Source organism: Sceloporus occidentalis, unplaced genomic scaffold, assembly GCF_023333645.1.
Source record: "Sceloporus occidentalis isolate IW3139 unplaced genomic scaffold, rSceOcc1.0.p SCAF_182, whole genome shotgun sequence".
In the NCBI taxonomy this organism is placed as follows: Eukaryota; Metazoa; Chordata; class Lepidosauria; order Squamata; family Phrynosomatidae; genus Sceloporus; species Sceloporus occidentalis.
The window spans coordinates 614227-636108 of NW_028317162.1; the positions used below are offsets into that span (position 1 = coordinate 614227).

The window sequence follows — 21882 nt, forward strand, 5'->3', positions numbered from 1 at the left end:
CACATCAAACAGTTGTTAACAGAGAAACCCTGACAAGTTTTGCATCTATTGGAATGTGATACCAAAGCATGCTTGGCAAGAGAAGGGTCTGCTTATTGCTGTTCAATTATCTGTTGTAGAATCATATATACCCAGTCAACAGCGCTGAGGAATATGAAAGTGCTATATAAAACAATAAATAATAATATGCATTTAGTTGTACCTATTAGACCAGTGGATTCTCGAAATGCTGTTTGCACATCAGACGAAACAGAAGAAATTATCGGCATCAGATCATCTTAATTAGCGTTAAGATTTTTTCATGTGTCTTTTAATTAATGTGTATGACATTTAGTATGGATTTGTTTGTCACTTTGTTGCAAAGCTGGCTTTTAAAGTACAAGAGTATCCATTAAAAAAAAAATAATTTACAAGATGGGATAGGCATACGGCTCCTGAATCTAAGACAAGACCAACGACTGATTAAGATTTGAGTCTTTAGAACAGGAAAAATGACCAACTGGATTGGGCCAAATGGGTCTGATCTTCCATCAGATTCTATATTTCTATATAAATCAATAATTAATAATAAATAATAATCTAAGCTGAGATCAGTGGAAGTCTTTGGCAGAGCCAGCACCATCTAATATATTACCACCCCAAACTCTTACAGAAATTTACCCTTCCCTGTGATGTATATGTGATTGTTTATTACATGGAACTGTAATGGTTTGGGACAAGTGACAGATCTGCTTTAAGTAGCTTTAAAAGCTTCCATTCCTTTTCAGTTCAGCGTTTGCTCGCGTTTTCTCTAAACCTGACATCCTCAGCTTTCAAAACATGGCCTCTTGTTGCAGAACGCCTTCAGGATTGATAGATATATATGCTTACTTAGAAAAACAGCAACAAATAACCCGGGCATGTAATTCAGAGCAACGATAACGCTTGTATGTTGCAAGTAGCCCTATATCAGATAACAGGAAGGAATCAGTCCCTGCCCTGCAAAGCTTGCTATCTAAACGAGATCTTTCTAATGGCTAATCTCTGTCCCTCTCCATCTGCAGCCAGCAGAGGTGTTAACGTGGCCTTTGAGTTCTGTCCCCAATAGCGAGATCTATATTTGTCTTAGGGAAGAAAGTAGGAAGTAGGTGTGAAACTCTGGATAGGTTGCAAGTGAACCTGATACATTTTCACCGGCACAGACGGAAAAAAAAAAAGTGCTACTTTTTATTTGAAGCTGTTACTTTAAGTTGTACTAATCATTAAGGAATGAAAAGGCTGTCAATATGACCTCTCTCACCTTAGGGTGAGCTGAAAAAGTGATGTGAATATTAGTGAATATGTACATAGAAACCACGTGAAGAGGTGAAATGCCCCCTGCTTTATGTGCTCAGAGTGAAGGGATTGCAACCCCAACTCTCTGTGAGTACTTTAATATGCAAAAAATAAAATTCAAGCACTGAGGTAGAAGCTGCAGCTTTTTAGCTGCAACAGCTTCCCCCCTCCCCATTGAAATCAGTAGGAGCACTTTCTGCATATACGTATGGAGTTTGAACAGACCCTTGCCCCCAACGTTCTGCAGAATCCCCCATGGTTTTGCAACGGTACAACATAAATACTTTCATATGTATTAAGTGTATATGTTGGCTGGAGTGAAGAAGTCTTTAAGTAGGAATAGCTTGGAATCCATTGAATTTTTAAGTAAAACAGCATATGGATAGGTTTTAATACTCTATTGGCTATCATAAAACTTTTGTTTTGTTGATGTGTACACAGAGCAGAGTAAAATATTTTGTCCCTAACGTCTCTTGTACTATCTCGGTAGCGACAGATTCCAGCTATGTACCTGTAAGATTTGTTATAATATAGATAACCCTTTGAGCAACTGTACCTTCCTCTCTAGCCCCCATGAAATATCTCGCCTCTGATTAATAATTCCTGGTGGGGCCCTGAATGTATAAGCCGTGGGTGATTGGTTTCCTGAAGTGTAGAGAGCAACATCAAACATTTAAAACGTTTAAGTTGACAATTTAGAGTTTGCTCGGCTGAGATCCGCTCCGAGGCCAGCCTGAGCTCATCAAATATACATACAGTCTGCGTATGAATCTTATACCGTGACAGCTCTGGTGAAGAAAGGGTTTTTATTAGAGTCGTCGTAGATTTTGTGAATGGTTTTCCGATTGCATGGAATGCTGGGGTTATTATGTATGAGAGCAGAAACAAACCTCCATCCCTAATCCCAAGAGCTTACTTTTTTTTGGCAATGGACAAAGTTGGAACACAACTGTTAACATTGAATTATTACAGTATGGTTGTGTTTTGCAGCACAAGATCATATTTTACCTACATATTTTGTACAATTGCTACATTTTAAGGGGCTTTTGAATGTAGGGACTGTAAGAAGCGCTGCGGAAACTGTTGATGCTATATAAGTAAAATAGAACTATAATAATAATAATACAATTACTATTATAAATAATGATGATGATAATATTAAAGAGAATAATAATAGATCAGGGTGATTTACTATCTCTAAGGTAATATGGTCTCCAAAACATATGAGCAGCCAGTGAACCAATTCTCAACAGAGTCTGCTTTTTAATGAATCATATAAATTTGTCATTAAACCTGAAACCGATACCCAGATTTGAATTGACATCTAACCCTCCCTCCCCGGTCGGGGTGTCTGGCATTTCCCTGGAGTCTGACCTCCTACTGTAGTACATTTCTCCTATTTCATATGTGCTTCTAATACCTTCCCCGTGGAATCTTTGATTGTTTCCATGTCTGACCCCAGGGGCTTAGTTTGGCTTTTTTATGACGAGAAGACAAATAAAACATAACAGTGATATTTACACAGCTTGAACGGTGTTCAAGTAAGCCGACATATGGTATCAAATGAAAGAATATATCCTGTTCCCTCTAGGGTGCGCAAACCAGCAATGAAACAGTTACAAGAGGATTAGGATATTATTTTTGCTGCCATTCACCTAAATAACATTCTGAGCTCCTAGAAGGCAGAGAATCAGGGGAGAAAAAAAGGAGAGGGACCATTCCTCCTGAAGAACAATGCTTGGCTGGTATTGTAGCAAGTTCAGTCGTGCATTGAGCTGGCACTTAATAAGTTAAACCGAGATAAACTGATTTATTCTTTAGAGGACAACATAATTGGACAGCGTTCATCTAGTAAGATGATGCGGTTCCCACCTCGTTACACGCTGCCCTGGTATTATGTAGCGGCTGAACATGGGGCAGGAACCGGCAGTGTATCATATTATTGCAACCAATATATCCTGGTAAGAGGTTAGAGAAAATATAAAATGAAACATGGTCTAATATCAGTCTGAGCAAAGCCACAGATGAGGTGTAAATTATATGTAGCATGAGAAGAGAAAGCGTAGGAGAGCAGCCTTGGTGTGAATTTGCCTTTTTTGCTTGATTAATAAGAAATCGGTTTAGCCGCTGGAGTTTCTGTGATGTATTCATCAGAGAATAGAGGCAGGCGGCCTCCACCACACCACTCCAACTCTCACCAAGCTCAGCTTGGAGCCCACCTCCCAAGAGTCCCTCGTTGGGACCCAAAATACCAATTGTCTCCCCACATGTCCCTCTTTTCTTGGAGCTCAGAATGTTTGCCACATTTGGATTGCTGGGAGTGGATGATGATGGGAGTTGGAGTATCAGATGTTTTTACCCAACATGGATTCCTGGATCTCATATTTTACTTCTCTGGTTGTGGATGCCACATCTTTCCCCAACTCAATTACCTTAAGATTTTGTTAATGTTTTTATATCTACTGCTCGCCTTAACTTCCATAAAGAAGTATATTAAAAACTGTTTGGCACAGAGCTGACTACAACTTGTATCCACCTGGCTCCCATCCACCAGTAAATGCATTTATTATCCCTTTGCCTGTTGGGATTCCATTATACAATACATTCACGTGGACAAGAGTCTGTTACTATACCACAAAACATCCACAGGGTATGACATCTGTCCTGGTTCTTACAGGAAAGTCTGGATTTTGGGCACTCTCCCAGGTTGGTGCCCTACTGTGAATTATCAGGTGGTTATTTCTGAACTCTGTCCTTATAGCAGATGGTTCTTACATGCTCCTCCTCTATTTTTCAGATGACGTACCTCCATATTTTATGACTGAGCCAGTGCGCAGCCAGGTACACTTGGAGGGGAACCGTCTAGTCCTGACCTGCATGGCCGAGGGCAGCTGGCCCCTTGAATTCAAATGGCTGCACGATCAGAAGGAGCTCACCAAATTTTCCCTGGAATACAGGTCAGTGTTTTTTTGTATTTTGGAGATGTGAAAAGAATAAAGAATACATTGATGACTTCTACCAGCGACAACCAACGTCTTTCAGAAGCTTTTGTATGTCTTAGAAGGTTACTTAGAGGGTTGAGCTTGTTTTGTCCGTAGAACGGGGCACATCAAATTGCCCACTTATAAAAATATAAAGAAAGTAGCACTTTCTGCGCAGAGGAAACTCTCATAGAGGAAAAACATTGTCCTCTGTATTAGTTTCTGCCACTGCATATGTCATATGACTGCCCATGACATCACAAAGTACATTATGCTTCAGGAAACATCAGCATGGCATCAGTGGGAACAAACTGCCAGTTTATTGATGCACGTGTTAGTATTTTATCCAAGCAGGAAAATCGGACTTCTGTCTCATTTTCCTTCTTCCCTTGTACTCAATTGTTAGTTGAGTATACTATCTACGCATGCTTTGTACTGAAAAAGCACAAGTTTAACTTGCAAACTTGCACATGCCTGCTTCTCCACAAGCAAGTGTGGAAGTTGAACCCCCATTAATTTCATGGGATGTACACTGTGTGTACTTAAGTATGCTTCCTCCTTCAGTAGAAGCAGGCAGGGGAGGAGGAAAATGAGACAAAAGTTTTATTTTTTTTAACTCCTTGTTGGTTTAGTGTGGGAGGATAGACACAAGTACATTGTACTTCTACTTGGTGCTCAAATTGTTAATCCCACGGTGTAGAAGCTCATCCCCAGTACCGGCTATCCTCAGCACCATGGTAGAACATTGTGCCGTAATATTATCATTTCTCCTCGCCTTGTCGCTCAGCTGTCTAGCTTAAGCCACACAATCCCTTCTCACCTCTCAAGTATGAAAGTATAAATCCATACACGTACAAGGCAAAGAATACAGATTAACTCATAAACCCCCTGCATTGCAAACATCATTGTCCAGCAGTACAAATACTAAATGAGCTTTTGCTATATTTAGATAAATCTTGCTATTGGGCTAATTGCGCAAGAATCAGCTTATTGGCCGGAATGCCATTCGATTTCCTTTTGTCTTATCAAAGAGAGTTAGAATACTTAGAATATTGTAATATGTAGGTTGTTAGGGATATTAATGAGATAAGATAGGCAAAACCAATATTCTTATCACATACACAAAATTATTTTAATTATTTTAGGATCGCGCCCACAATATGAAATTAAAGAGATACCCTATATTTTATCTCAAAATGGGATATTCTATCACCACGATAGTTAATCAAGATATTATATCTATATGATCTGTGCAGTGAAAAAGATAAAACAGAAAAAAACGACCTTCAGAATAGTGGCTTATGGATCGAACACATACAAAAATGCAACAGGTGAAGCAGCACATTGCATAAACATTTCGGATTTATCAGAATGATATCGCTTTATATGAACAGCATGTGTTAATATCAAACCAGTTAATTTCCAGTCCACTCAGCAACCACAAATAAAAGAAAAGGCAATTATTAGTGTGGTAAAGATCACTATATCTCACTATATTAGTCTGTAGAAATGTAAAAAGACAAGTACTCAGAACATAGATAGATGCAAATAATGTCAAACTTCAGAAGAATATACTTAATTACAGGTAAAAATACCTTTTAAATCATTGCCATTATCACGGTTTATAAGCTGCAGTCTCACAAGCCGTCATATGCAAAAATGAAATATATTATTTCCACCAAAAACAGGGATACATTCTTCTATATCGAAGCAGACAAAATTCACTTCTATTCAGAATAATAGAACACCTTTATATTTATCACCAGTTGTTGCTGTGGTCCAACTGGTCCCTGTTGATATAAATAAATATATGATCCGAGATCTGGGAAGCACAAAATCAATTATTTCTCTCCCCGGTTTTGTCTAAACGGAAACTTTTAAAGACTGTGCTTATTACCATAATCTCCACCTATTGATTGAAATCCTCCAATCAGAATTATGGATATTACTCATTATAATTAGAAATTTCATAGCATATTTGCACAATATTATTTACATTCTTCACCGCTGATATGCTCCGGTCTAAGGAATCATTTTAAGAAAACATCTTGTGTTTACCTTTGACCAGGTAGCGTGTCTCTAAAAGAGAATACCTTCTTGGTAAAATTGGTTTCAATGGTCTTGCAGTGTAGCTACATGATGGGATTTACATTCGCAGAGATAAGTAGCTTCTACTACCTAAAATTTCTCATACTATTGAAACTAACCATTTATTTCATTAGGAAGATTTAACGAAGCAGCTATTTGTATCAAAGCTTCTTTGTTCTCAATATAGACAGAAAGAAAAAAATCCTTAGAAGATTTAAAGCAAACAAGATGGCTCTAACTCAGTTTTGTGTTTGTGTGAGCGTAATATGCTAAAATATACTTCACTTACTTCCAGCCTAAAATATCTGACGATGTGAACTCTTCTGATTCCGGACAGGTGTTCCAGATTCCCAGGGTCATCCTGGAATCTTGGTGTCATATAGTCGCAACCCAAAAAACATCTCATCACACTCACGACTGTCCCACAGACCTGTTTTTCAGCAGGGAGCCTGATTTGTCCCCAGTAAAGTCAGACACCTGCCCCCATCCTTCCAATTCCCCTGAAAACTCAAGTTCCCTTTGAAATCAGTGCAGACTTCCCACGCATGGAAGGAGACCTTGCAAATTTGCTAAACTTGGTGAAAAGATATATATCATGCATAGAGGTCACTCTGTACGTGCTAATTAGGTGGAACTGCACAGTTCTGCTCATTCAGGTATATTTCTGAAGCCACCTGAGACCATAGAAAAGAAAGTTTATATATCTATCTACCTGTCTATCTATATAATGTAACAGACTTTTGCCCCAGGTGGCTGACACCCCCCTGACCCTCAACCTGAGCCTACCTCTTCCTGCTTTACATGGGGATCCTGATCTCCTGCTGTAAGCGTACCTAAGAACCTTCTGGCTACCTGGAGCCCCCTCTTGGGGGATGCGGCCGGGACTACCTGCGGGAGGTTGGTAGGCTTTCCCGCTGATGTAATGGGACACACACCCCATTTAAGGAACCAATGGGCAGGTAGTGGGGCATGTCAGGACACGGAGGATTTGGGAGAAGAGGCACCAGGCGGAACATTGAGAGTTCCCAGGTATGGCTATATGGGAGTTGGGGTACATAGCACTGGCAGTTCCTCCACCTGACTCGGCATCCAGAACAGGGAAGGGTTCCCCAGACAGGAACATAATAAATGACTACAACACACAGTAATAACAGAAACACAGTATGAGGATGTATTAAGGAATAAACAGGTAACACAGTATGAGGATGTATTAAGGAATAAACAGGTAACACAGTATGAGGATGTATTAAGGAATAAACAGGTAACACAGTATGAGGATGTATTAAGGAATAAACAGGTAACACAGTATGAGGATGTATTAAGGAATAAACAGGTAACACAGTATGAGGATGTATTAAGGAATAAACAGGTAACACAGTATGAGGATGTATTAAGGAATAAACAAACAGGTAACACAGGTAACACAGGGGCTCACTAGACATACCAAGATCTGTCTACCCCGGCCCACCCTCAGGCTTCACCATCATGGCTGATGGGTACCAGTTGGTGCACAGGCCTGTTGGGGCCCTTTTAACATAATGCACACGTTTAAAGCAAATATTAATGAAATCCACAAAGAAAGCTGTGTAAATCTTTATTATTGTGTGTGTGAGAGACAGGATGCCCTATCAGTGTGACAGGGGAGAGGATACTCCCTACCCCTCAGAAGTATTCAGCCGTGTAGGCCCGGTGGGAGTTCCAGGGTCTGTCAGCCATTTGCTGTGTCTGGTTCCTGCTCCCTCATCTGTCTCTCTATCAGGGACCAGCTGGCAGCACACACTGGATTCTCACTGGATTCTCACTGGATTCACACTGGATGCACACTGGTTTCACACTGGATTCACAGCTTACACTGGATCATAGATCAGAGGGATGCTGTTGCAGAACCTCCCTGCAGCATCTCCTTCTCCCTCTGTGTCCCACACTGTTCTGGAAAGTTTCAGCTCAGGGGTCTCCTCATAGGATTAATTAGTCACATGACCACCCAGCCTGTCACTGTCACCAGGTGCCAAAGTTCAAAATACATATAAATATATATATATATATATATATATATATATATATATATATATATATATATATATATATAAATATATATGTGTGTGTGTGTGCATATATATATATATATATGTGTGTATATATATATATACATATGTGTATATATATATATATGTGTGTGTGTGTGTATATATATAAATATATATGTATATATATATGTGTGTGTGTGTGTGTGTGTATATATATATATACACACACATATATATACAGTGTGTGTATATATATATATATATATATACACACACATATATATATATATACACACACACATATATATATACACATATATACACACACATATATATATATATATATATTATAATGTAATATATACCTATGTGTGTTTATGAACATTCAGTTATTTGGAGTTCTGGAAACATCAAGAGACAGAAAAACACCATTTTAAGTAACTTATCGATGTAGTAGCCTCTTTATAAGGATTTAATCAACCATAAAGTGAAACATTTCACTTTTCCCCCCCTCTGCTCATCCAGTCTCAGTTAATGATAGCGACATAATTCCACAGTAAGAGGGGATTTCCGCAGAGTGCAGCGTCTGCACAAAATTAACGGAAAGGCAGATTTTATAAAGAGTTTTATCCCTCCGATAAAGACTGTATCTCGCAGCCTGTGGGACATAAAAAAAAGACATTTCCTTTTGATCGCCGGTAGCGTGTGCCTTCTGAAAAGGTGTCAGTCACCGACGGTTAACCTTTTCGATGCCGGGTTACTGGAGGGGGTATAACGACGTGGGATTGTTAGACATTAAGGTTGGCACGAGAGGAGTTAAAGGCACGGATACGCCGACGACGAGAGAGGGGATTTGTCAGCGGCATGGGGCAATTATCGTTGAAATGAATACACAGGTGATTAGCGCACATCAAAAGTACGGATTAATGCTTTTGGCTGCCGTAGCAAAGAGAGAAAAATCCTTATGTTACTAAGATAAGAAAATCAAATAAAAGGCAGAGAGTGATTGAGAGTCTCAGATGTTCTTAAGAACGCACACGTCTGTCTTGGTACGGGGCAAACGTGCATTTTTCATATGCATACAGACATGTACGCATATTTCTATATGAGTAGACATAATGATAACGGATGTTTGTACGACATACACGTCGGATACTGGAACCAAGATTTATAGGACTTTTGGTAGAAGAACCTCAGCCTGCCTTGATTTTTTTTTATTTATGTTACCTATATCTGCATACGATGTTTACTTCTTTGTGGCTGATGAGGTCTACGGGAACTTTAAATGGGAAAGGAGGTCCACATTTAGGTAGATTGTTTATTGTTCTCTATTAACGTAATGCCATAAAGACAATACATTAGTTCTGGGTGTCACAGCTGAATTCTGATCCCCGCCATGGTTGTCCCGTTCTGACAACAACGTGCCCTCTTTCCGATGTTGTATCGCTTGCAATACCCCCATGGCTGCATTTTGCTACCTGCATCTGTTCCTTTCTACCTCCCATTTGGACAAAAGGAGAAAACAAGGTCTACTTCTCCTCTAGAATTAAGGGATTAAGTACCCCCACCTCAAAATTCCAGAAGTACGCTTTTGTTGGTGGGGGAGTCAGCGCTGTTGGTAGGTGAGGGTACAGCTAGAGTCAGGAAGTATGGAGGGGTCAAGTAGGGCCAATGGCAACAACCTTGCTCCTCACGAGATAATGAACGTGAAAACTGGCATATGACATTGTTTTCATCATGCAGCTTCACTACAAATAGGGGGTCTTAAATTGAGGTCTCTGATCTGACAGCACAGACCACGATTGATTTTACAGCTCCCTGGGCCGATCAGAGGATCTCACTAACTGGTCCATTATCCCCACTGCCCCTAAAAAGTGTACTTTCCTCCAGAAAATGGGCAACTTGGGAGGTAAGACACTTAAATGGTTGGTTAAAAGGTACATTATGGGCTGATCTCTATGAAGTGTGGCCTCCAAGTCATTGGCGTTTTAGTTACCCATAACCACATGCAGGAAATACTTATCCGAGCAGCCAACACATCATTAAAAGCAGATCTAGGCATATGGAGAACGCTGTGTGCCACAATGAATTAACGCTCTTTGTTTTCGCAGATAACCACTCCACCGACACTCGAAATTTGTTTTAATTAACACCCCTGCCGCCGCACAGGAGCTGTTGCTGATCCCAGCAGCGCAGGGGTTAATCCAGCAGTGTCAAGTTGTTTCAGTGTGGCAGGTTATAAATCGTCACAAAAGCACTCTTCCCCGTCTCTGGAGGCTATGGATATAAGAGGTTGCGGAGGGACTAATTGAAGCTCCTATTAAGCTTTGAAAATGGTCTCCTGTTTGATGTTTTTATGGGGTGGCTCTCTCCCCCCCACCATCATCATGCGCACACTGCATTCCTGTGACAGATCTCGCTGTTTGTTGTGGCTCATTATAATAGACTGGGGCTACTGGAAGCGTAAAAGCGTCAGCATAATTCAGTGTATTATTTCCCAGATACAATGCCCCTTGTCATTGTGTCTGGCAAGCCTCGGAATGAGGCTGTTCAGACAGGACCTGTGTGAAGTATCTGCAGTATTCATGTAGCGCGCTGATTCCTATCTGCTACTTCACTTGGCGTGACGGCACGTGAGACACCACATTGTTAGGGTAGTGGTCCCTAGGCGGAGCAACAGCGTCTAGCAGTAGGGGGGCGCTATGGGGTATGGTGATATGGCCTACGTCTATATCACATAGCAGGAGCACTTTGGGAGTATTTGCTAATAAAAGGTTTGTGGCAGTAGAGATAACTGTGAGGTCCATGCTGGAGACGTCTTCGACCGAATACGTCTCCTGCCACATGATATACAGCTCCAGCGCGGCGAGGGGTGTAAACGAGAACCCGTGTGCTTGCGTGGAAAGCGCTCCCATTGATTTCAACGGGAGCTCTTTCCTGACATTGATTGACTTCTTCAAGTGGCACAAATCATCGGACCACGGAGGAGGCAGGTTTATACGGCAATTAAGGAAAAATACAGCCGCAACTCTCAGTTTAGTGATTAGAGCCCATGGTCTTTTCAAAAAACCTTCCTAGGATGTATTCATGTGCCCTCGCACACAAAACTTCCAATGCCCTCTACCCACTCACTTTCAGGATTAAAACCGTGTGATCTGCAGATTCAGAAATATCTGCTGGGAGGAAGAAGGTAACACATCGTGGCAGAGAGGATGGAGAGGTAAAAGTGGAGGGGGAAAGCGAGGTGAGATTTGCAGGGGAGGGAGAGGGAAAATGAAGGGGAGAGGGGCGATACGGGGTAAGGAATGAAACCCACTGGGCTGCTGTTATAGCTTTCATATAAGGAGGCAAAGAAATAACAGGGACAAACACAGCGTATCATTAGTGACCATTTACACGCTGCTTAAACTTGCAGGCTAATTAAATCCGGGAGAAGTTTTAATAAGTGCCTGGGTTATAGAAAGCTGACACACACTCACAGGACAGCTTAATTATCCGGAAAGGATAGAACGAAGGAACGGAAAATTGTCTGCACTTGGTAATAACGTGGGCAGCTTGCTTAATTCACTGTTTGGAAGGTTGGAGTTATGTATCTGGTTGGGCACCGCAAGTTCCATCATCCAGAGAGAGAGAGGGGATACCTTAAGCAAATATCAGACTGCCTGTCTGCTTGCATGATGGGTAATGGTGGCAAAAGTGGCAAATAACAAGCACGGATAACTGTTAGGTTGGGTTACCAGGGTAAGCAGGTGATACATCTGCCCCTCTTTCCTCCCCTGATGCCCCTCTTTTCTAGGAGCTCAGAATGGATGCTGGTATTAGGGTATCACAGGGTTCCATGGCCCTAAAAGTTACATTAGTGTTAAAAAAAAACGTTAAAACACTGTTCATAATAAAATTGAATACATTGTTATACGTCTGATGGATCAGAATTCTCCCCTGAAACCAACTAAGAAGGTTCCAAATGAACTAATGTGAAGTTATGATGTCATATGCACAAGAAGACCAGTAGTGTAAGAGTAGATTGGTTGACCCATTTCTAGGTGGCCGTGGTCGATATCCTGGGTAAGGCCTAAGACAGTAATCCACATAAGTCCACCATTGATGCACAATGCAGACCAATTGTAGTTGCCTCCAAAGATCAGTGACGAGATGTTCTCTTCCAGCCGTTCCACGGGAAAAAAAACCCTACCCAGTACTAAACGGGGGAGCACGTTGTTGGGTGGAGATCAATATTTTTTTATATAAGAAAACCAGAATGTTTGGGAAGGAACAGACACAAAGGCAGTGAACTGACCCCAAGAAAGAGAGAGAAATTAGGAACAGAATTGCAAGAGAATCTACAATAAGAGCAAATGTAGTCTATAGCAAAGTTCATACCTCTTATTTGGCCCACATAGAAATAAGATGTAGTTAGATAAGCTTGCGGTTCCTCACAGGTCTCTTCTTCTTTCCATCTGAAGAAGAGACCTCTGAGGACCTGAGAGTTAATGTTACTTGATATATTTTCCAATGTTGGTCCATTTTCTCTTGGGCTAGTGTGGCTGTATCCATTATTTTTCTTAAAGAAAATTGGATTCCAAAATGTAGAAATTGTTAGAAACTGTAAGGAAGGGGAGCAGAACAGAGAGGCTCTTTTCACGAAGGCTGGAAGGTGCGGGTTGTGTCGCCAGTTCTGGGGGGGAAGTGTCCCTTTTTGGCACTTTGAAATATCGGGAGGTTTGTTGTCAGCATGAATAGAGTAACCATCCATTGTCTTTGACTCAAACCTCTGTTGGTTAAGAATGGTTAATGTTCTAATGCCTCTCCAAAATCTGCATAACAATGCATTACAGAATTCTGTACAAGTGGCTAATACAATAAGCCTTCCAGGATTTGATGCCTCGCACAATACATTTTATATTAATCTCCTGCAAATGAATCCGCTATTTCCCGATAAGTGCAGGTTAACCCTTGCAAAGCCACAGGAAGCTGCTCTACTTTTGGTATATATGGCTTCTCTTGACCTTGTGTGGGTTTCCATTATAGTCTCCATTTCTTGGTGTTGGAAGTGGGCGCCCAGGCTCGGGTGGGTGATCATCAGGTTGTGTTGGTGGAGTTTACGTGATGGAAAGGATAAGAACATGAGCGTCCACAGATTTTTTTGGATGTGGGGTGGGAAGATTACCTCTATTCAAGGACTGGGGCATAAGCAAAACTCCCCCCCCAGTGTGGACACCCATGGACAGGAAAAGTTTAAGTAGGGTGTCGATAGCGAATTGGAGAAACTGGACGAGACAAAACATAGAATCCGACGGCCCCTTTCGTCCCATCTAGTCTGCCCGTTTTTCCAGCTGTAAAGACTTAATCGGTCATTAGTCTTGTCTTGGATTCAGTAGTAGCCTCTACCACTTCTACTGGGGACCTCTCAAACAAGAAATTTAGAATGTTCTTGTATGTTCTTTAAACTGATATAGGAAGATATAAGTCAAGTTCTGAAAGTCCCCGGGTATTAATAATTCTGGTCCCTAAACATGTATACATAATGGAAAAATAATTAAACTGAAAAAATGGAATCCAAATGAGACAAACAAGAACATCAAGTGTTTTGTGACGTCTGTAGCAATTACTTATGTGGGGTGAAACAGACAACAGGAGAGAGAGACTGTCAAGAATGTTACACTCACATTATTACAGTGACACCTAATTACCGATAATGTGTGGGATTTGTTAACAAAAGAATTATTTTTTTTCTCCAGTGGAGAAATAATTTATCCTTGAAATCTCTCTGCTTATGCTTTCATTAGAAACCCACCCGTAGACCCCATCTTGTATACTTAACTTTTGCTTGAAAGAGAAGCCAGAAGTTTTTTTCCAAATGGAATTCACTCCTAAATACCATTTGGCGCACAATCAATCTTCATTTGAAGATGAGACGTCTGAGGTTCTGAATGCTAACTTTACATATTTTTCTATGTGGCCCCAATAAAAGGTATCATCTTAAACTAAAGACTCTATGTAAAGTTTGGACATGTAATTGGTTTAAGGTTGAATGGCAAATATGCCAATGCTGGAACACCAACTTCTCTTTGATTTCCCATTAAAAGTTCCTCCTAAGTAAGTGCCGATTGTCTGGAAGCTAGCACTGATGGCTGTCCAGCTGAGACGTCTTTGTGCTCTGCTGTGTGGGACTTGTGACATCATGCTAGCAAAAGTCAACTTCCTCTCCCTACTGTCTTTAACGTGCCACTAAACCTTTAAGATAACATAATCTTCCTGTTAAGAGGCCAACTTAATTTATCCAGCGCACTATGGATTTTTAAGAAAGCAGCCTGCAGTTTAGCAGTTGCAGGCTGCTTTCTCTGGGTGGACGACACTGCCTGCTTGCAGGCAGCAATTTTCATAGGTTGACCCCATCAGTCATTTCTATCCGGGACACATGTAAAGCACCCCTAGACAAGTGTCAAGGTAGGAAAAGGCAACACAGAGATATGGGTCCCAATAGACAGGGTTAGTTTGGAACTATACCTTTTCTCAAATAATCTTTGGCTTCTATTAGAGAAGCCAAACTTATATTATACAACTTTAATGTTGTTTTGAGAATATTACTGAACACTGAGAGCTGTGACCGAGCAGCTGCACCGTAATATATTAGGCAATCACCTAGGCTGACCTATTCAAAGACTGGTTTTCTACTGCTACCTGTTATTTATATAGAACACCTGCTATGTATTTTTTTCGCAGAATTAAAGTACATTTTTAAATGATATAGCAATGCCCCCCCCTTCTCCACCTTCAGTATAAATAGCATGTATAAATAGCAGCGCAGCACCATATGGGTTAATTGATTATTTGCAACATGCTACCATGGTAATAACCAACGTGTTTGAATCACCTAATTTACACGGAGACTCAAACAAGCTCAATTTTACATCCAATAAAACAGCGTCTGATTTAACAACTCCTTCATTTAGTGCAGATCCACAGCTGTGAGGAATGCTAACCGCGGCTGATTCACCTTCCAGCAAAGATGCCGGGTGAATGTATAAACCAGGAGAGAATGGATGGAGGGTTCTGCATAGAATACAAGCTTTTGTGCCACTGGGAGAACAATCATGGTTGCACAATCGCTGGCTGCAGGCAACACCAGCAGTTGGTGGCATGGAGAGTATAGAGACCTCTCACACTCTCTCCTTGCATATTGTCTGATTCAGCATGCTGGATCAGTCTGCATGGAGAGAGAGACACAAGCAAGCTGTTTGGGGCTAAGATGGCACAGACAGGCTGTTTGGGGGCTAAGATGGCACTGACAAGCTATTTGGGGGCTAAAATGGCATTGATAATCAATTTGAGTACAAAGTTGGCACTGACAAGGTGTTTAGGGACAAAGTTGGCATTGACATAGCTAGCACTGCAATACATGTTGCTTGGTAAAGTCCAGGAGGGTTTCAGGTAAGTCGATAATATCAGGAGACAGCTACAAGGGAAAAAAGTTGCCCAGTTTGAGTCACTAATCCATGAAAAAGGTCAGTACTGCACCTTTACAAAGTACTGGAATCTTTGTTCAACAGCCCATTGGCTCCTCTTTTTTAGAACCCTAGAACCCTGTCATTCAAGTCCAGACCAGTTCCGTATTTGTATATCAATCCACCTGTGATTGGCGTGTGTCTATTTTACATTTGCGCTCACATATGAATAGAGGAATAGCTCTCAAAGTTCTGATTTGGAAAAGAAGGTGTTAAGATCCTTCCTGTAAAACAAGGAAATGTCTGGTTAAAAGTAAGTGGTCCGGCCTCCCCCGCCGTTTTTCTTTTCACTTTCCCAAGAGAATCGTCCGCGTCTAAACTCGTTAACTTTTAATTAGTACCTTCTCACTGGCTGGATAAACTGGCCGCACGCCACGCTAAGCAACATTACAATTCAGCGGTTACTAATTCTTACTCCTTGGCATTTTTCTGTCGCAGCTTTCAAATTCCAGACAGGGGGTCTTAGTCTACGGGGTAATGGCGTCTCATTTGGCATGTAAGGGAGGTCATGGTATGCGAGGCCGTTGGGCATGGTGCCAGGGAACGTTACCTGCCTTCAAAAAGTACAGATGCTATTAAAAATTGATAATTGTTTCATACCTAAGCAACATTGTAGCAACTTTCAGCAACCAGCATCATGCTCTTAAAGATGCCATTCACAGTCTTGGAACTCAATGCAATAATACAAACAAAGTTCCCAGTTTTGTTGAATGTCCAAACCTTTCCCAGAAATAAGTCTTTAGTCATTTTAGAATGTGCTTCACGTATAATTTTGCTGGGAAAACTTACCGTATTTGCTCGATTATAAGACAAAGTTTTTTTCCAGAGCAAATGCTCTGAAAAATAGCCCTCGTCTTATAATCGGGGTCGTCTTATAATCAGACCTCAAATAGGTCTGACTATGAGACTAAGATCCAGATCCCCCGCAGCGATGCAGGGGACCTGGATCCTCCTGTGTTATTCCCCCCCCAACTTACCGGTGCTTCTGAGTCCCCGGTGCTTAGTCCGGGCAGCGTGTAGAGCTCTACGCGAATCATGTAGAGCTCTACACTCTGCCCGGACTAAGCACCGGGGACTCAGATGCAGGGGACCTGGATCCTCCTGTTTTATGCCCCCTCCCCAACTTACCGGTGCTTCTGAGTTCTCCTGCTGTAAAGACTCAAACCTTCATCAGTCGTCGGTCTCGTCTTAGATTCAGGAGCTGTATGTCTATCCCGTTCATCTAAGCCTCTGACCCTCTAGTTTTGGATTATGGTCTCATCTTCTAACATTTCTCCTCCTTTGAAATAAACTTCCCTCCTGCACTTTCTTAAATCCCTTTGTGTATTGAAATCTCTCTCTCTCCCATCCCCTCTCTCTCTTCTCTCCTCCAAGCCGGACACATTGAGATCCATTAGTCTTTGCTGATAATTTTTATCCTCCAAACCGTTCCCCATTGTAATTGCCCTCCTCTGAACTCTCTCCAGAATGTCAATTTCGATATGACTTGGGGGTGTCTATTAGGCTAAAACTGTCAATAAGTGATTTTCTTCTGGACCTGCTTTAAACAGAATGGCTGAACAGAGAACTATAAACTATTTCCTACCAGGGATGGATATATAGAATGTTTTTTGTTTCTGGATCCAAATCTAATCACATAGAATATATATAAAAGTTTAGAACTGATTAGGAAATGTTACAATGTCACAAGCGGAATCAGATAATAAATCATAGAATCTCAGGAAAGGAACCAAAATTCAGTTTCTTGTGTATATACAAAGTATACACTTAATTCCCAACGTAAAGGGACCATCCGAGTAAATCTGTTATAATCCGATGTGGTCTATATTGTTAAAAATATGTTAAGAAAAAAGTGATAGGAATGCCAAAGTGCAGGTGAGGAGATCCCGAAGACCTGAAATCTAGAGGATTTTGAGGAAAAGAACTAGGAACCACTTCCTTGAGTGATGGTGACCACTAATGGTTATAATATATATATATATATTTCATATGACCTTTTAACTTGCGGTATGAATCTTATGTCAGAGTAGAGAAGACATGCCTGTTTCATGGGGGTAGACAAAATGTGGCATTCGTTCATTTCCTGGGGCCGGTCAGCATGTCACATCGCAGGGTGGCCGGTAATGTCGTTCGTTATAAAGGTGTGACTGCACTTTGATCTGCTTCACATTCAATTTTATCTTTACTGCTAATCAGTCCCCTGGAGTTAGACGGGGAGGATGCTAGTAGATGGGGGGGGTTCAATGGAGACTTTTGACTTTCGGAGGAAATGTTGCCATGGTAACCCTTTTTTTTATATATTTTCCCCAGTTAAATTAGTGGAGAAATGCAATTACTGGACTGTCACGGACACAGGGGATTGCAGACCCTTGGAGGTCAATATTTGAGGGTTGGGACGCGGGGAAGCAGTAATGGGTGGCAGGCCCTCTCCTGCTCCTCCATTTAGCTCAGGTCAATTTGTCTGGTAGTCACTTAGAGGCACATTAACCTCTGCACTGCCAGATGGGAGTGTTGATTATTGCTGTGTCAGGAGTATTCCCTGAAGTTCCTAGGCGTGTATCACTGATGACACGTGTTGTCTATCTCATACAAGGAAGGACTCTTTAACAGAATTACAAAGAAGATATTCATGATGAAAGGGCAACACTGAACCGTGTTGTAAGATGAGGCAGACTTAAGCCTGTTTTTCATTGGCTAAGGCATTCCTGCTCCACCTTCTTTGCACATGGCTCCACCCATAGAGTACTTATTTTGTGAGTGAACAGGCACAATACCTATATAGTTTGTGGGTTGCTATGGCCAGGGGAGGGCTGGCACCTTCTGGCTCAGGGACCAGGTAAAGCCAAGTGTCCCCCTCAGCCCCTTCCTTCCCCCCTGAGTAAATAGCATATGCACTAGAACACACACACCTCACACTTCCACACGCTAACTCCACTATATGCGTTGGACCAGCGCCTTGTTAGATGCCGAATTAATAGCAATTCATATTCGGAACCTCTTCATTAAGACACAAGTCTCTCCTCAACACGTTGTTCAGCCACCCCCTCCCACCATGAAACGGTTGTCATGAAGAACTGGAAACAGCCAAGAAGTCGAAGGTTGCAGTAACTAGAGCGGGAAATGATATGGGAATGATGCACATCCATAGCAGGTTAAGGGCAAGGTTATTCATCAGACGCTGTCTATCTCTCCAGTTCAGAGCTTTATGGTTACTTTGCCGAATTCATTCTTTCTGTAATAATTGGTTAGATACATTCAAAATTGAGCAAATAATTTTAAATGATTAAGGAAAACATTTCCTCGATCCTATCGTCGGCCATTCGCTGTGTTCAGCGTGTGTCTGTAATTCACTCGTCTCAGACCTCCCGGCTTCTACAGTTCTTTGGTTTAATCACATCTTCATAAAACTTCATTGTCATGATTAAATACCCATAAAGTGAACGCTCTTGTCATATCAGAGCGCCGGTGTTTTGACATAAAATTCTCAACCTCTGCCCCAATAAAACCAGAGTATGAGAGTAAGGTAGAGCGATTCTCTTGTACTAATTCCGGAGGTTAAGGGCATGGGGTCTGTCTTTTTCGTTTTTTTATTTAGTTACAAGCAGTGGTTCCTTTGAATGAACCAGCTGGAGATTTTTTAATTGGCCATCGAAACATGGAATGTGGCTACAGACAAGAGAATCCTGACCTTATCATAATACCGCATTTCACATATCCCTCTGACAATGAACATGGACCTAGACAATGCCATGTTCCTGACCTGCAGAGCCTAGCACAGTCTAATTGCTGTTCTTGCCCCACCAAGAGACCCCTATACAAACTCAAGGTCATCGTGAGGGTGAGCCTAACATGGTACCCCCACCTTGCATGTTTTTTCAAAAAAATATATTCCGCATAGTTTACTAATTACAGCTCCCTCTCACAGCGAGGGCACCTCTCCAACCCGAAAAATAACTTACACTCATTATAAATGTGTCTTCTCAAAGCAGTCTCTATCAATGTTTTTAATGGATTACTCCAGAAAAGGTTTTCTTTCTAAAATGTTGCTTAGCAAGAGGGATCAAAAATTTGTTTATTTGAAATTATTTTTATAATTTATAAATATAATTGTTATATGTAAGTATAATTTAGACACATAATTTATATATGTAAATATAATTCATAAATATAATTGATATATGTAAATATAATGTAGACATATAATTTATGTATGTAAATATAATTTATAAATATAATTTATAAAAATAATTTAAATATATAAATGTATAGAATTTTTATCATGCCCTAGTGTGGATATAATTTTATAAGCATACCTCTTATCTGGGGGGTGTGGCTAGCTGTACATAGGACAGGGGTAGCAACAAATAGATTTTAGTGGGCGTTAACTGGGCGGGGAGCAGGAAAAAGTGGGTGGGGAGTGGGCTTGGCCACACACCACTTTCTTGCCTGGAGAAAGAAGAGACTGACCCGGTTCATAAGGTTTGGTCATTATGAAAACTCATCTTGGGGCCAGAATCCACAACGCTTGACTAATGAGAACACACTCTTTGTCACAAAAGGTTTACCCAAAAAACAATCATAACTTAAAAAAGCAAAGTATTAAAACTAGTGTAATTCTCGCTCTGAATTTGCCTCATCTGTCTCTTCTGGGAGACCGTTCCATAAATTCACTACTCTTGCTATCAGTTAGTACTTCCTCAGATTTGTCTTGAGGCATTTTCCTCCCCTTGACAGCCTCTGATTTTTTTACCAACACGTTAAATTATTTTTACTCAGTTTCTCAGAGCGTTACATGTCTCTTTCTTTTTTCCCAAAATATTCAACACCAAGTGATGTGAGTATGATATTGCCTCTCGTTTTGGTAGGTAAGGTGTTAATTGGGTTAGAGTTATCAGGGTTTTGGACATATTATTATTCCAGGCACCCGTACACAGCGTATGAACTCGGAGTTCTGTGATGTATTTTAAATAGTTCTAAGAATCCTCGGCATCAGAAAGTCCTCTGCAAACATAGGTCAAGCGAGTCATCTGCCCGTATTAAATTTATTTAAAATGGTAAATATTGTGGGGATTTACAGTCAAAACAGGCAATTAAACTTAGGCTTTAACCGCCGTATGCTGTTAATGTATATAAAGGTTTTTATGTCACTCTGTATATGTGAAAGTCGACGCAGGGCTCGGAGTTAATTGTAATGTTCATGGTGGTGGATGGGGCAGTTTTGGCTACTGATGATCATACCCAGAAGTCATCGTCGTACTATGTGACTCTCAGAATTTGCCCCTACATACTGAGATTGGGGTGAAAACCCTGAGAGTTCCCAGGTATGCTGATGGAAGACCATTTAATCCATAATTCGATTTGGAATTCATATTGGGCTTGGCTTATGGTATAACTCATGCACTGACCAATCAGCTCTTTACCTAGATTCACTACCTACCAATCAAATTGCAACGATAAGTACCCCTCTGCCTGGCACTGTAGAGATTTACGCTGGAATCTGGCCATTTATGGGTCCACTTTAACACAAGTTGTTATATTTTATGATATAATCATAGGGCGTCATCTTCTGTTATTCCTTGGAATTTTGGTGTTTAGGTTGGTTTGAAACCCACTTCGTACGGCGCTATGTCATATGTTAGCTACTTATTAACTGTGTTGTGTTGGGTGCCTCATAAATTAATTAAAATTTGCTGACAATTTGTATGTTTGTCTATACCTAGCAAAAAAGGTAGGCCTGCGCCCCAAGGAGCTACGCTTAAATACCCTTCCAAGTAATAGGTACTCTAGGGGAGCGGACGCGCGATAATGCATATTATGGAATTTACACATCGAAGATTTATGTATTTTTTTTCGCTCTGGTGTAAGACCTTTGTGAAAACACCTGAACCGAATAAAACAATGATATACCACCTGTGTTTTGGTGAGAAAAAAAAAAAGTAAAATGTTGTCATAGAAACATCCGGCATA

The 21882-nt window shown here is 40.9% G+C and overlaps 1 protein-coding gene across 1 annotated transcript in view; it reads left to right on the forward strand.

Moving 5' to 3' along the window:
* The first annotated feature begins 4191 nt into the window (after window positions 1–4191).
* The window catches only part of LOC149278728 (protein sidekick-2-like), an 89356-nt gene continuing 71665 nt past the window's right edge, over window positions 4192–21882 (forward strand). The window contains exon 1 of the mRNA XM_089501774.1: window positions 4192–4271. Within this exon, the coding sequence (XP_089357900.1) occupies window positions 4192–4271 (80 nt within the window). The remainder of the gene's footprint in view (window positions 4272–21882) is intronic.